Source organism: Podarcis bocagei, assembly GCF_964188305.1.
Source record: "Podarcis bocagei genome assembly, chromosome: 7".
NCBI classification, from domain to species: domain Eukaryota; kingdom Metazoa; phylum Chordata; class Lepidosauria; order Squamata; family Lacertidae; genus Podarcis; species Podarcis bocagei.
In genome coordinates, this window is record NC_138132.1 from 93,256,483 (window position 1) to 93,269,817 (window position 13,335).

A 13,335-nucleotide genomic window follows, 5' to 3' on the forward strand; every position below is an offset into this window, starting at 1 on the left:
GAAGAAGAAGAAGAAGAAGAAGAAGAAGAAGAAGAAGAAGAAGAAGAAGAAGAAGGAGAAGGAGAAGGAGAAGGAGAAGAAGAAGAAGAAGAAGAAGAAGAAGAAGAAGAAGAAGAGGAAGAAGAAGAAGAAGAAGAAGAAGAAGAAGAAGAAGAAGAAGAAGAAGAAGGGGGAAGAAGAAGAAGAAGAAGAAGAAGAAGAAGAAGAAGAAGAAGAAGAAGAAGGAGGGAAGAAGAAGAAGAAGAAGGAGGGAAGAAGAAGAAGAAGAAGAAGAAGAAGAAGAAGAAGAAGAAGAAGAAGGGGGAAGAAGAAGAAGAAGAAGAAGAAGAAGAAGAAGAAGAAGAAGAAGAAGAAGAAGAAGAACAACAACAACAACAACAACAACAACAACAACAACAACAACACACAGTGACAACAATAAAAGCAATAGCCTATTTGCAGGGCTGTTGTGAAGATTACTGGGCTAATGTATGCAAATTGCTCTGCCCACTAGGAATGCACTCTACATTAGGCTAGGAATGTGGGAAGCTACCTTAGAGCAAGGTGACAAAGGGTGAGGTGTAACATTTTTAAACTTAAAACAACGCTACGTTTATTATCTGCTTGGTCTCCTTGCTACATCTGCCAGTGATGCTTTATTTAATGGCTACAACGAAATCACCCTAAGCCGTGAGCTTGTTTATGGACTGTGTTCTGTGATAAGGCAAAGTTCATGAGCTCTGTTGTCCTGCCTTCTGTATAATCTCACAGTCCCAGAAGGGGGGCCTCCCTGCAGCAGGCGCTGCAGCATCTCTGTGCCTGCTGATTATGGTGTGCCCCATCTCAACTTCTATCTGCCACTCCTTCTATCTGCCGCTCCTGGTGTGGAGCGTCTGTGTGGCTGAAGAAAGTTCAGCAGTGAGCCCCATCCTTTGAGTGTGCAGCCTGAAAGCATTGGGGGGATCCACTTGCTTTCCTGGAGCAAGCAGCGGCGATGTCGGGTTCCATATGGCAATGGAGCCAGTGCAGAGTAAGTTTTGGTACAGCAGATTTTGCTTGGGTGTCCTTTCAATCCTAGACTTGACTTAGAGCTTGGGTAGGCAAACTAAGGCCCGGGGGCTGGATCCGGCCCAATCGCCTTCTAAATCTGTCCCACCTATGGTCTGGGAATCAGCGTGTTTTTACATGAGTAGAATGTGTGCTTTTATTTAAAATGCATCTCTGGGTTATTTGTGGGGCATAGGAATTCGTTCATTATTATTTTTCAAAATGTAGTTCGGCCCCCCACAAGGTCTGAGGGACAGTGGAGCGGCCCCTGCTGAAAAAGTTTGCTGACCCCTGACCCAGAGGCAGGCAGGCAGGCAGGCAGGCAGGCAGGCGGGCGGGCGGGCGGGCGGGCGGGCGGGCAGGCAGGCAGGCAGGCAGACCAGGCAGGCAGGCGGGCGGGCGGGCGGGCGGGCGGGCAGGCAGGCAGACCAGGCAGGCAGGCAGACAGGCAGGCAGGCAGGCAGGCAGGCAGGCAGGCAGCAGTGCTTTTTCAAAGAAAAGAAAAGAAGGTGCCCGTATTCACCATGCAGTTGTTGCAGGAAGTGCCACACTTCTAACCTTTGGGGGGAGGGATAGGGGCCAGTACGGTGTACCCTTGAGTACCCCCAGGGAAAAAAGGTCTGGCTGGAGGTACCTCCTTATAGTAGCAAACTGATTTTCTGAGGGTGGACTCTAATGGAGCCAAAACAGCATCACCCACACTCAAGAGAGAGGTGTCCTCAGGCTTCTTGGAAGGAGCCCGGCTTGCCTTGGTGTACAAGGCACCACTGTTGCTAATGGGCACACAGGTTCTGCAGGCTTTTGAAATGCAACAGAAACCTACAACACCGGCTGCCTGTCTCTGCACTTCTTTTGCTAGCTGCTGTAGACAGGTTTGGGTGCAATCTGCTCTGTGTCTGAGTGATGGTTGCTGTTTTGGGTCCTGGTGCTGCCCCTGGCAAAACTTGTGTTTTACCATGGATCGGAACAAACAGCAGAAAACCCAATTGCCATTTGTGCCGATTCAACAGTAAAATGCTGGTTTTTCTGAGAGGAGCGCTGGGACAAAAAACCGAACCAAATCACCACAGCCAGACACAGAACTTTAAAGCACGGACCTGTGTCTCAAAACGGGGCACTAAAGGAAGTCTGGATGAGCTGAGAGAGAGAGAGAATTAGGGACTCCCTGCATTTCTTGCATTCAAAACCACACTCTCCAGAGTAGCTGGCAAACCTCCTTGAAGGCAAGAGCCAGGGCTGGTGCTTTGAAAGCCTTGCTGCCCGGCCACCAGCCTGGATATGCTGAGCTGGCAGGAACTGGCCTCAGGAAAGATGCCTCCTCTTTGCTCTTGCTGAATCCTTCTCGTTGGTTTGCTGCCTTGCCAGAGTTCTCTCTTTGGGCTTGGATAGATCGCAGCAGACAGTTCTCTGCTCTGAGCCTTCTTCGTCCAGAATGTCTAGGCCAAGCAGGTGTGAACTTGTCTTGCTTCCACCCAGCTAAAAAAGCTGAGAGGGAACAGCTTGGTAGAATTAATGCTCTGTTAGCAGACTTTTGCTGGGAAGCTGGAGGGAATGGTTTCTGAAATGGGTTCCGTGCGTGTGTGTGTGTGTGTGTGTGTGTGTGTCTGTTGCGGAGGTTCTCAGCCCCACCCATATCTGTCTGTATTGTGGCTTCTTCCTCTGTTTGCTGGAGGGTCAGGGGACATGACTGCTAAAACTGCCTCTAAGCTTGCTCCAGGGCATTTTGCAGTCTATTGGGGGTATATTTTTGCTGTTCTCTTGTTTTGCAGGTTATTGTATGGCCCTTATTGTATGGCCCTTATTGCAACGCATTGTCCCCTTTTCTAATATTTTGGTCATACTTTGTGCTTCCAAAATTTTGTAAGTCCATCATAAGCTGGGAAAGCAACACTACAGATCCCTGGTGGCTGCACCACTAAATCAGCAATGGAGGATTTTTTGAGAGGCTGGCACCCCAAAGCTTTGCTTGCAGAGTGCATCAAAATTGCCTGCCTCCAGAAAAGCGGCCTTCTGCATGAGTCACTGTTGGGAGAAAGCAGGTGCAAGTCCAAGTCAAAACGTATTCAGAGATGCGTCAGTCAGACTCAGTTGAGGGTATGTAATTCTGCAGCATCTTTACACTGGTCAGAGCAGGGTGATTCCTTCTGCCCAATGCAGCAGGATCATGCAGAGATGTAGCAGGCAGCCTCTTCTACAGAGGAGCAGAGAAAGTGGTCTCGCACCAAATCTGAGCGCTTGCAGTACCTGCTGAAGGCCCCAGGTTGAATCCCCAGCAGCATCTCCAGGTAGGGCTCAGAGAGAACCCTGCTTGAAACCCCAGAGAGCTGCTGCCAGTCAGTGCAGGCGCTATAGAGCTAGATGGATGAAGGGTCTGACTCATAAAAGACACCTTGCTATGTTCCAATATTGTTCCTCTGTGCTGCCTGCCCTCTGCCTCCCCTTGTAGCCCATCCTGTCTCCCGGTTTATGCCTGAAGCGTGGAGAGGAGGGTTGGATGACTAGGCGGACTGGGGGCAAAGGCAGGGAGAGCCATGGCTGCCTTACCTCCTGCAGGAGGGGCCCCATTTTCTGGGATCCGGCTATTGGCCCAGGTTGCTGTGGCCTTCTGGAGCATCTCCTTACCTTGCTATTTGGAAAGTGCCACCCTGTCAGGTTTGCTGCTCAGAGATTAATGAGCAAGAACTCCTTATCAAAGTTCTAGGAGCTTTTGGGTGTGAGGGCGGCTCCTGCTCACACTTCTGCATGGTGCTGAAGACTGATTAACGTTACCAGCCTTCTCTAACCTTGTACTTTCCAGATGTTTTGGACTGGCACTCTCCTCCTCCTCCTCCTCCTCCTCCTCCTCCTCCTCCTCCTTTTTCTCTTGCCTACATATTTCCTGCTAATTATTCAGAGCCCCTCCTTTCCCTGGGCCTGATACACAGATTCCGCAGACACCTCCCCCCACCCCTCCTTTCCCTTTGGTTACTCCTTTCTTCAGTTCCCTGACTCCCAAGCTCCTTTGCATGCCTGCTTTCTGGGCCACTGCCTGCTTTGCCCCAACTTCCTTGAAGTGCCTTGTCTCTTCAGACGCCCCCTGCCCCAACCAGGGCATACGAAGCCTGTGTTGTGGAGCGGCCAGAGGAGCCTTGCTCAGCCTTCCGTTCCCAGATGTTGTTGGACTAGCACTCACATCATCCCTGATTGCTGCCGCTGCTGGCTGTGGATCATGGGAGTTGTAGTCCAACAATGTCTGGGAACCTAAGGTTGAGAAAGGCTGGGTCAGAGTGTTGGACTAGGACCTGAGAGACCAAGATTCGAATCCTCCCTCAGCCACCCGAAATTCACAAGGGGGCCTTGGGCCAGTCACACTTTCTCAGCCTAGCCTTCCTCATATGATTGTTGTGAGGATAAAATGTGGGGATGAAGACACAAGACATATGCAACACATTGAACTCTGTGGAGAAAAGATGGGGTAAAAAGACAATAAATAAATTAAAGCTCCTTTCCCCCGTCTTCCAACCACCCTCCCTTCAGGCTTCTCTTTTCCAGTTCTTCCTGCTCTGTGTACTTCCTCTCAGACTCTTCGCTCATACTCCTTAGGTTCCCTACATTCTGAGACTTCTCCCTAGTTCCTCAGCTTCCCATTGTGTGAGGTTTTAATTCCCAGCCAAATGGACCACTTTCCCTCGCCTCACAAAAGTTGGACTGCAAGCTGCTAGATTCTGTGAGCAACGGAACATTCTGAGCCTCTGCCCCAGCTCATCCAGTCCGTCTGAGGGGCCTCACAAGTCTGCTCCTGCGCACAGAACGGTGGCTGAGACTTTGGTGCCAGCCCCTGGGGCAGGCGGTCAGGGGCCATCCTCGGATGCGCCACAGTGAGACTGTCCTTAGTGACCCCAGCTGTCACAGAGCCTTACTCTCGGAGGCTGGCTCTTTCTAAAGCTAAGTTCCCCCCACTTTGCTGCCCGAGCAGCTTCAGCATTTGTATCAAATTGCAGCAAAGGAGTTTTGTGTTTCTGGAAACAGGCCTCCTTGCCAGTAGCTGCCCGGCCTGTTCAAAACTCGTTTTTTCCCACCATCAAATTTGCTAAAAGTGGGAGATCAAGATGGTTGGTCAGAGGGAGCTATATGAAGGTTTCAGCTGGCAGAAGGGATGGCAGAAAGGAAGCCAGGAGGTTAGGAGAAAGCTCTGTTGGCTGCTCTCTTTCAGCTTTGTTGGAAACAAGAGGCATTTCACGTATTGCAAAGCCAACACAAGAGGCTCGTCTGTGCAGGAAACAGGCAAACATTCACCAGCCTTGGGTCCTCCTGATGTTTTGGACTACAGCTTCCGCTCATCCAAAACATCTGCAGGGGACGAGACTGATGTAGAACGTCATGTGTGACAGTCTCTCGCACACACGTTTTAAACTGTGTGTGCATGCACGTGTGTGTTGCCTGTGGCAATCGGCAGACACATGAATTCTTTTAATGAAGGATGGCAGTGGCTTCCAACCATGGTGGCTTCTCTCTCTCTCTCTCCTGTTGAACGTGATCTGCCTCTGAGCACATTTGGGGAAAGCCCTCTGGGACTTTCCCTGGCCATCTGGCTGGCCATTCTGAGAAGAGGATGCTGCGCTAGACGGACCATTGGGCTGGTCCAGCCAAGCTGAGGATGATGGCCATCCACGTGGATGGCTTTCAAGGAGGGTTAGACTCCTTTATGGAGGGCGAGGCAGGCAGGGCCTTTCCCAGCAACTGGTGCCCAGAGGCATCCTGCCTCCAGCAGTGGAGATGGGACAAAGCAATAGCAGCCGTTGACGCCCTCCAGGAAAAGAATCACACTGCCAGGGAAGGGCCATATTCAGAGCTCACTAGAGTCACGAGCCTAGAACTCGCAGGAGGTTCCAGCCCCTCTCTGGTGGGCGCCATCAAGGGAGGTGTTCCTGGTGAGTTCTGGCACCTCTTTTTCTGGATAAATAGCCCTGGTCCTATCTCAGCAGCAGAGCCTCTGCCTTCCATTCAGAAGGTCCCAGGATCAGTCCCTGGCATCTCCAGGTGGGGCTCAGAGTGTCACCTGCCTAAAAGAAGCACTGCTGCTCAGACAATACTGAGCTAGATAGACCAGTGGTCTGATCCAGTATAAGACAGCCTCCTCCTGTGTTCCTAGATGTCCCTGCCCTGCTTGGTGTGATTTGTTATTATTTATTTGCCATATTTATATACTGCTTTTCAGGTGGATCTCACCAAGCAGTTTACATCAGACTGTTATTACCGTATTTTTCGCCCTATAGGACGCACCGTCCCATAAGACGCACCTAGTTTTTTTGGGGGGAAATAAAGGGGAAAAAATTATTTCCCCCCCAGGCGCGGGGCTGGGGCAGCCCGAGCTTGCCCCGACCCCAGCCCCCAAACAGGCAGCTCTCTGCAAGCCGTGGGAGCCCAGCGGTGGCTCCCGCTGCTTGAGGAGAGATCCGCGAAGCCTGGACGCGCTGAGATCAGCACCCACAGGCTTCGGGATGCCGGCAACTCTCCCCAAGCAGCGGGAACGTTCCCGCTGCTTGGGGAGAGATCCGCGAAGCCTGGACGCGCTGAGATCAGTGCGCGCAGGCTTCGGGATGCCGGCAACTCTCCCCAAGCAGCGGGAGCGTTCCCGCTGCTTGTGGAGAGATCCGCGAAGCCTGGAGGTGCTGAGATCAGCGCGCGCAGGCTTCGGGATGCCGGCAACTCTCCCCAAGCAGCGGGAGCGTTCCCGCTGCTTGGGGAGAGATCCGCGAAGCCTGGACGCGCTGAGATCAGCGCGCACAGGCTTCGGGATGCCGGCAACTCTTCCCAAGCAGCGGGAACGTTCCCGCTGCTTGGGGAGAGATCCGCGAAGCCTGGACGCGCTGAGATCAGCGCGCGCAGGCTTCGGGATGCCGGCAACTCTCCCCAAGCAGCGGGAACGTTCCCGCTGCTTGGGGAGAGATCCGCGAAGCCTGGACGCGCTGAGATCAGCGCGCGCAGGCTTCAGGATGCCGGCAACTCTTCCCAAGCAGCGGGAACGTTCCCGCTGCTTGGGGAGAGATCCGCGAAGCCTGGACGCGCTGAGATCAGCGCGCGCAGGCTTCGGGATGCCGGCAACTCTCCCCAAGCAGCGGGAACGTTCCCGCTGCTTGGGGAGAGATCTGCGAAGCCTGGACGCGCTGAGATCAGCGCGCGCAGGCTTCGGGATGCCGGTAACTCTCCCCAAGCAGCGGGAACGTTCCCGCTGCTTGGGGAGAGATCCACGAAGCCTGGACGTGCTGAGATTAGCGCGCGCAGGCTTCGGGATGCCGGTAACTCTCCCCAAGAAGCGGGAACGTTCCCGCTGCTTGGGGAGAGATCCGCGAAGCCTGGACGCGCTGAGATCAGTGCGCGTAGGCTTCGGGATGCCGGCAACTCTCCCCAAGCAGCGGGAACGTTCCCGCTGCTTGGGGAGAGATCCGCGAAGCCTGGACGCGCTGAGATCAGCGCGCGCAGGCTTCAGGATGCCGGCAACTCTTCCCAAGCAGCGGGAACGTTCCCACTGCTTGGGGAGAGATCCGCGAAGCCTGGACGCGCTGAGATCAGCGCGCGCAGGCTTCGGGATGCCGGCAACTCTCCCCAAGCAGCGGGAACGTTCCCGCTGCTTGGGGAGAGATCCGCGAAGCCTGGACGCGCTGAGATCAGCGCGCGCAGGCTTCGGGATGCCGGTAACTCTCCCCAAGCAGCGGGAACGTTCCCGCTGCTTGGGGAGAGATCCGCGAAGCCTGGACGCGCTGAGATCAGCGCGCGCAGGCTTCGGGATGCCGGCAACTCTCCCCAAGCAGCGGGAACGTTCCCGCTGCTTGAGGAGAGGTCCGCGAAGCCTGGAGAGCGAGAGGGGTCGGTGCGCACCTACTGCTCTCGCTCTCCAGGCTTCAGCGAAAGCCTGCATTCGCCCCATAGGACGCACCCACATTTCCCCTTCATTTTTGGAGGGGAAAAAGTGCGTCTTATAGGGCGAAAAATACGATAACTACAGTGGTACCTCGGGTTACAGACGCTTCAGGTTACAGACTCCGCTAACCCAGAAATAGTACCTCAGTTTAAGAATTTTGCTTCAGAATGAGAACAGAAATCGCGCAGCAGCGACACGGCAGCAGCGGGAGGCCCTATTAGCTAAAGTGGTGCTTCAGGTTAAGAACAGTTTCAGGTTAAGAACGGACCTCCGGAACGAGTTAAGTTCTTAACCTGAGGTACCACTGTATAGAGTGGATGCAATGTAGTAGCAAATGCTGCAATCCTAGGCATGTGTCTCCAGACATTAGTCTCTGTTAGCAAAGTAGCTGGAATAAAGCAGACATAATCCAGGGAGAAACTGCTAACTCCCAATAGACTAAAATCTCCAGCCAGTCAAAGTCTGCTTCCAGCCACATCAGCAACAGAATTAACCCCATAAGTCACACAAACTGAATGGTCTCTGCTGTTGTACTTCCAACTATCTCCCTGTGTTCAGTGGGGCTTACTCCCGGGCAAGTGCACACAGAACTGCTGACTGAGAGTCTGAGCTGTGGACCAGGAAGTCCCTGCTGGCTGGCGCTGATGGGACTTGTCACCCAAAGCATCCTCAGGGCACCATGTTGGTGGAGGCTGGAGGGTCCCAGGGTCAGATTCAGTTTCAAGCAGCTTTAGCAGTTCATAGCCATGAGGAGTTAATGAACAATTCCCATTATGGCTTTGAAGATTAACCTAAGTACGCTTGGCTGCCTCTGCTTGCATTCATCCCTTGTTGCTGTTCCTTCTTGCTTTAAACTATAAGGTCCTTGGGGCAGGGTCTCCACCAGGGATCTATCCTCCTGCTTTCCTGTCTCTCTCTTTACGTTTGCTTCTCCTGCTTTGTGAAAACGGCTAAGTGCATTAGAGGGATCTTCAGTCAAATGCCCGTGTCTAATCTAACATCAGGTTCATTTCTTAATTCTGCTGGCAAGAAATAAAACAGCAGCAACTGATGGATACTTGTGGAGTAATTCCGATTTTGGAAGCTGGGGCGAGGGGGAAAGAACAGCACAAGACTCAAGGAAACGACCTGCAGAGCAGGCAGCCGTGATGAGATGACACTTAGCAATGCGCCAAGCCACACTGGTGCTTGAGGGGTCTTGACTGTAGAGGCACCATTTTGCCATTAGGTGGAAGTGTTGAGTTTTCTTGGTTTGGGGAAGATTGCTTGGTGCTAAGACATAAGAGCCCACATCAGGATGCACTTCTGAGCCTGCAGACGAAAGGAAGCGGCTGGTTCCAGGCTAGATCCATGGGCTAATTGTGAGCAGAAAGCGGCATAGAGGCTGGAAGAGCCTTAGCTCAGGGGGAACATCTGCTTTGCATGCAGAAGGTCCCAGCAGCTTTAGTCTCCGCATCTCCTGGTCCAGCTGCAAAAGACTCCCTGCGTAAAACCTGGAGAGCCACTGCCAGCCAGTGTAGGCAGTACTGAGCTCAGTGGGGAAATGGTCTGACTCTGAATAAGACACTGTCCTCTGCTCTTGGGTGGGCTGGGTTAGGAGTCAGGCAACTTCCTGATGGGAAGATGGCTGTTGTCTCTTGGGAGACTCATGAGAAGCTGTGCATTTCGCCAGAACAGGCGGCAGGAGTTGGCTTTGCTCTGGAAGTGGGTTGTTCTGACTTCTAGCTTTATTTTAGACTGGATTTTTGTACAGTAGGGCTGTGATCTCAGCTTCTCGTTACTCAAACCACAATTTGGGGCTCAGGATTCTTTCATTCTGGGAGTATGTCTTTTGCACCAGGCACCATTCAGAAGAGCTTGGGGTAAAGAACTTAAGAAGAGCCCTTCTGGATGCAGCCGTCTTGCCCAGCATCCAGCCAGATGCCTCTTTGGAGTTTCTGGCCTTTGAACTCAATGGGTCTGTGCTGAGCTCCTGCTCTTTGATGCAGTCCAAAAACCGGCAACTTGACACACATGCTGAGTACAGCACCAGACGTCTTGTAGCTGATAAATTTGTCTGCTTCATGAAAGGTGGAATTCTCTAGAACCTTTCCTTATCAGTCCAGTGCAGAATTATGTGGAGTTGGGTGGAACTGCTGGGTGATGGCATCTGTCTGGGAAAGCAGCCTGAGCGGCCCTGCTATGTCCATTGCACTTTGCAGCATTTGATGCACAGAGGTGTTGTGGTTTTTATTTTATTTTATTTTATTTCTTGCTGTTCCATTCCAAGGACCTTGGGATGCAGCTGGGGTTACTTAAAGGGTGACTTGGAAGCCCTGATTCTTTATGTGTTTTGTTCTTTCCTCCCCTTGATCTAAAACATAGTTCAGGCCATCAGGGTGGGGAGGACCAGGGTGAGGCTGCCATCCCCCGTCAGATTTCCAGTCTGCAGCCCATATCTGCCTCCCCTTGCTTGATATTTCACTTGTGGTGCCTGCTTTCACTTGAAGTGAGTTTAGAAGGCTGCTGCCTCTGTGCCACAAGCCCTGCTGCTGGTCTGCTGAAGGAACAAGCCTTAAGGCAGCCTTTGCCCACCCAGCACCTGCAGGAGTTTTGGACTACAACTCCCATCACCCCATAAAGGAGCTGATGGGAGTTGCAGTGCACCAGGTTGACAAATGCTGGCATGCTGTGGCAGGTAAAGCTGGGTCTCTACCCTGAACCCTCCGGCTTTCTCCAGGCTCCCCCAGCACCTTTGCCACCTACGGGACCATTTTTAAAATCCCGCTTTAAAAGTCAAGGTTGGCACTGATGCAAACCCAGAGAGTGTTGTTTTCTAAATCCTGCAGTGCAGTCCAGAGATCCAGATGCCAAATTGCTTCCATTACTGGATCCCTGGAGTGCCCTCTCCTTGCAGAGTCCATCACTAAAGGCCATGGCAATGTCATTTGCACGGAGGGGAGCCTCTTCCTTAACATGCTCTTGCATCTCCAGCTTAGACTGGAGCAGACCCTGGACTGAGACAGATGCTGTAGCTCACGGGTGGGGAACCTCAGCTCTGGGCAACTGGGCCTCCCTCTCCAGCTCCTGAGACTCTCCTCTGGCTACACCCTTTCTCCCAGAGCACACTGGCCCTGCTGCCTGTCCTTTCCTGTGCTTTTTGGCAGGCTGCAACATGCTCTGGAATTGTGATGTGGGCTCTTCCCCTTACGATGTTCCTCACCTACATGCCTGGGATGTTGATGCGCATGTCTGTGTGCACACAAGCACCCCACACGGCAGGGGCAGCAGCTGTCATGCCACCAGGTGATGCTGGGATCCCCCTCCCCCCAGCCCCAGTCAGCATAGCCAGGGGTCAAGGGGGATCGGTGTTGTGGCCCACCAACCTCTGGGTGGCTTCCCTTTCCACACTGCAAGCCCAGGTCTGTGGAATAATGGAGCAAGCGCCATCCCAGTTCTACAGGCTCTGTCTGGAAGTTTCCGCTTATGGTCCCTCCTCTCCAAAATACTCTTCTGGACCCCAGTGATGCAAGAGTTTGCCAAGCCTGCGTAGTGGAGAGGAACAGAGACAGCGAGAAAGCCCCTGTGGCATTGGGCTAGTTTTTGGGCGATTCTTGGCCAAATCCCTCCTCCTCCAGTCGTGCTCACTGGATGTCCCTGGGCTATTCACTGCCTCTCAGACTAACCTACCTCACAGGGCTGTTGTGAGGAGAAAACAAGGGAGTGCGAGAAACATGTATGCCACCTGGAGCTTGGAGGAAAGGAGCATACAGTGCATACAAAGATGATGATGATGATGATGATGATGATGATGATGATGATCTCATTGTACGTACATTTCATGCCAATGTACAAAATACAATAAAATCAGCCCAAAAGCCGTTTAAAACAGCACAGGAAATAATGGCAGTTAAATTAAAAACCTTTCTTTCTTTCTTTCTTTCTTTCTTTCTTTCTTTCTTTCTTTCTTTCTTTCTTTCTTTCGCGATCACTCATAGCCGAGTAAGATTGTCTTCCACGAACACGGTTTTAACAATGAGGCCCTAAGTGACTGTGGAGGCCAATTCTGGATCCACACGTCCTTCCACAGTGGGGACATTAGTTTCCGGGGGGAGTTGATCACGGTGTGGCTTTGCCAAGCGTGCCTTCCTCTTAGCACATTTCTCCCTTGCATCCTGAGTTCGAGTGTCTTCAAAGCCCATGACACCTTTGGTAAAGGCTGTTCTCCAACTGGAGCACTCGCAGGCAAGTGTTGTTGTTGTTATCTCCTTGTACATACATTTCATGGCAATGTAAAAATACAATAAAATCAGCCCCAAAACAGTTTAAAACAGCACAGGAAATAATGGCAGTTAAACTTAAAAACAGTACAGAGCTGACAGCTGTGGCAGAGAATCAAGGTGAGACAGTCTGTTGGAAGAAAAACGTCTTCAGCTGGAAATCTGCTGGTATCTGAAGAAGTGTGCATGCACACGAAAGCTTATACCAAGAACTAACTTAGTTGGTCTTTAAGGTGCTACAGGAAGGAATTTTTTTATTTTGACTATGGCAGACCAACACGGCTACCTATCTGTAACTTCAGCTGGAAAGTGCAGTTTGTGGGTTCCTTTCACATCTGGACAGGAATGCTGTTCCACAGAACATGAGCAGCAACACTAAAAGCCCTGCTCTGAGGTACTGCAGAATAACCGCTTGTGGGATCTTCGGAACTTGCAGGGGAAGCTTTTTCTCAGACCACAGTGATCTACTGGGGATAAAAGGGATAAATCTCAAGTAACCTAGTCTTGAGCTGTATAAGTTAGTACCAACTTGACCCAGTAGTGCTTGGGGGTGGGGAGAGTATTGCCTACAAATGCATATTTTAAGGACATTAAAAACACATTATATTAGGGGGGGGGAATGCTTGCAAAAATGTGTACATTAGGAGAAACTCTAAGCAGAAACTTAAAGAATAAATGGATCAAAAACTGATGTGTAAATGTGGGGAACTACACTGAAGAAATCGGGAAAAGGAGTTGGGAGAAGCCAAAATTGACCGAGTTTGCCCATCCCTGTTTGTGCAGGAGAGTCTCCCCTGGACAAGAGCTGAGCCTCTTGCCTGCCCCTGCTTTAGGCACCAGAATGCCTTGGCCTGGCTCTGATTTGCTTGTGGCAAGCTTGCCACCCATTGATTCCCCTGCCTGCTGACTGGCATTCCCCCTGAGGCCCTGGCACCTGCATCTCTGCTGGCACCCCCCGCCGCCAGTGGGTTGGCAGCCAGCAGCCGCTTGTTGCTGAGAGTCAGGCAGCTATTAAATATCCCTGCCTGACATAATGATGGCAAGAAGAAGGAGGAGAAGCGGAACATCTTCCATTAGCATCTGGCTCACCCTGCAGTGGCCACAGAGGCAGGAGGAAGGCAGCCTATATTTTTAGACAGGATGCAACGC

The 13,335-nt window shown here is 52.0% G+C and overlaps 1 protein-coding gene across 10 annotated transcripts in view; it reads left to right on the top strand.

Annotated features, from left to right (window-relative positions):
- ANK1 (ankyrin 1) overlaps positions 1-13,335 on the top strand; it is a 218,876-nt gene that overhangs the window by 61,088 nt on the left and 144,453 nt on the right. Inside the window, exon 1 of one of the 10 annotated variants that reach the window (XM_081200909.1) lies at positions 853-1,009. The exons of the other annotated variants lie outside the window; for them this stretch is intronic. Within the exon in view, the coding sequence (XP_081057035.1) occupies positions 974-1,009 (36 nt within the window). The 5' untranslated portion in view covers positions 853-973. Of the gene's footprint in view, positions 1-852; positions 1,010-13,335 lie in introns of those variants that run through there. 10 annotated transcript variants of the gene reach the window in all.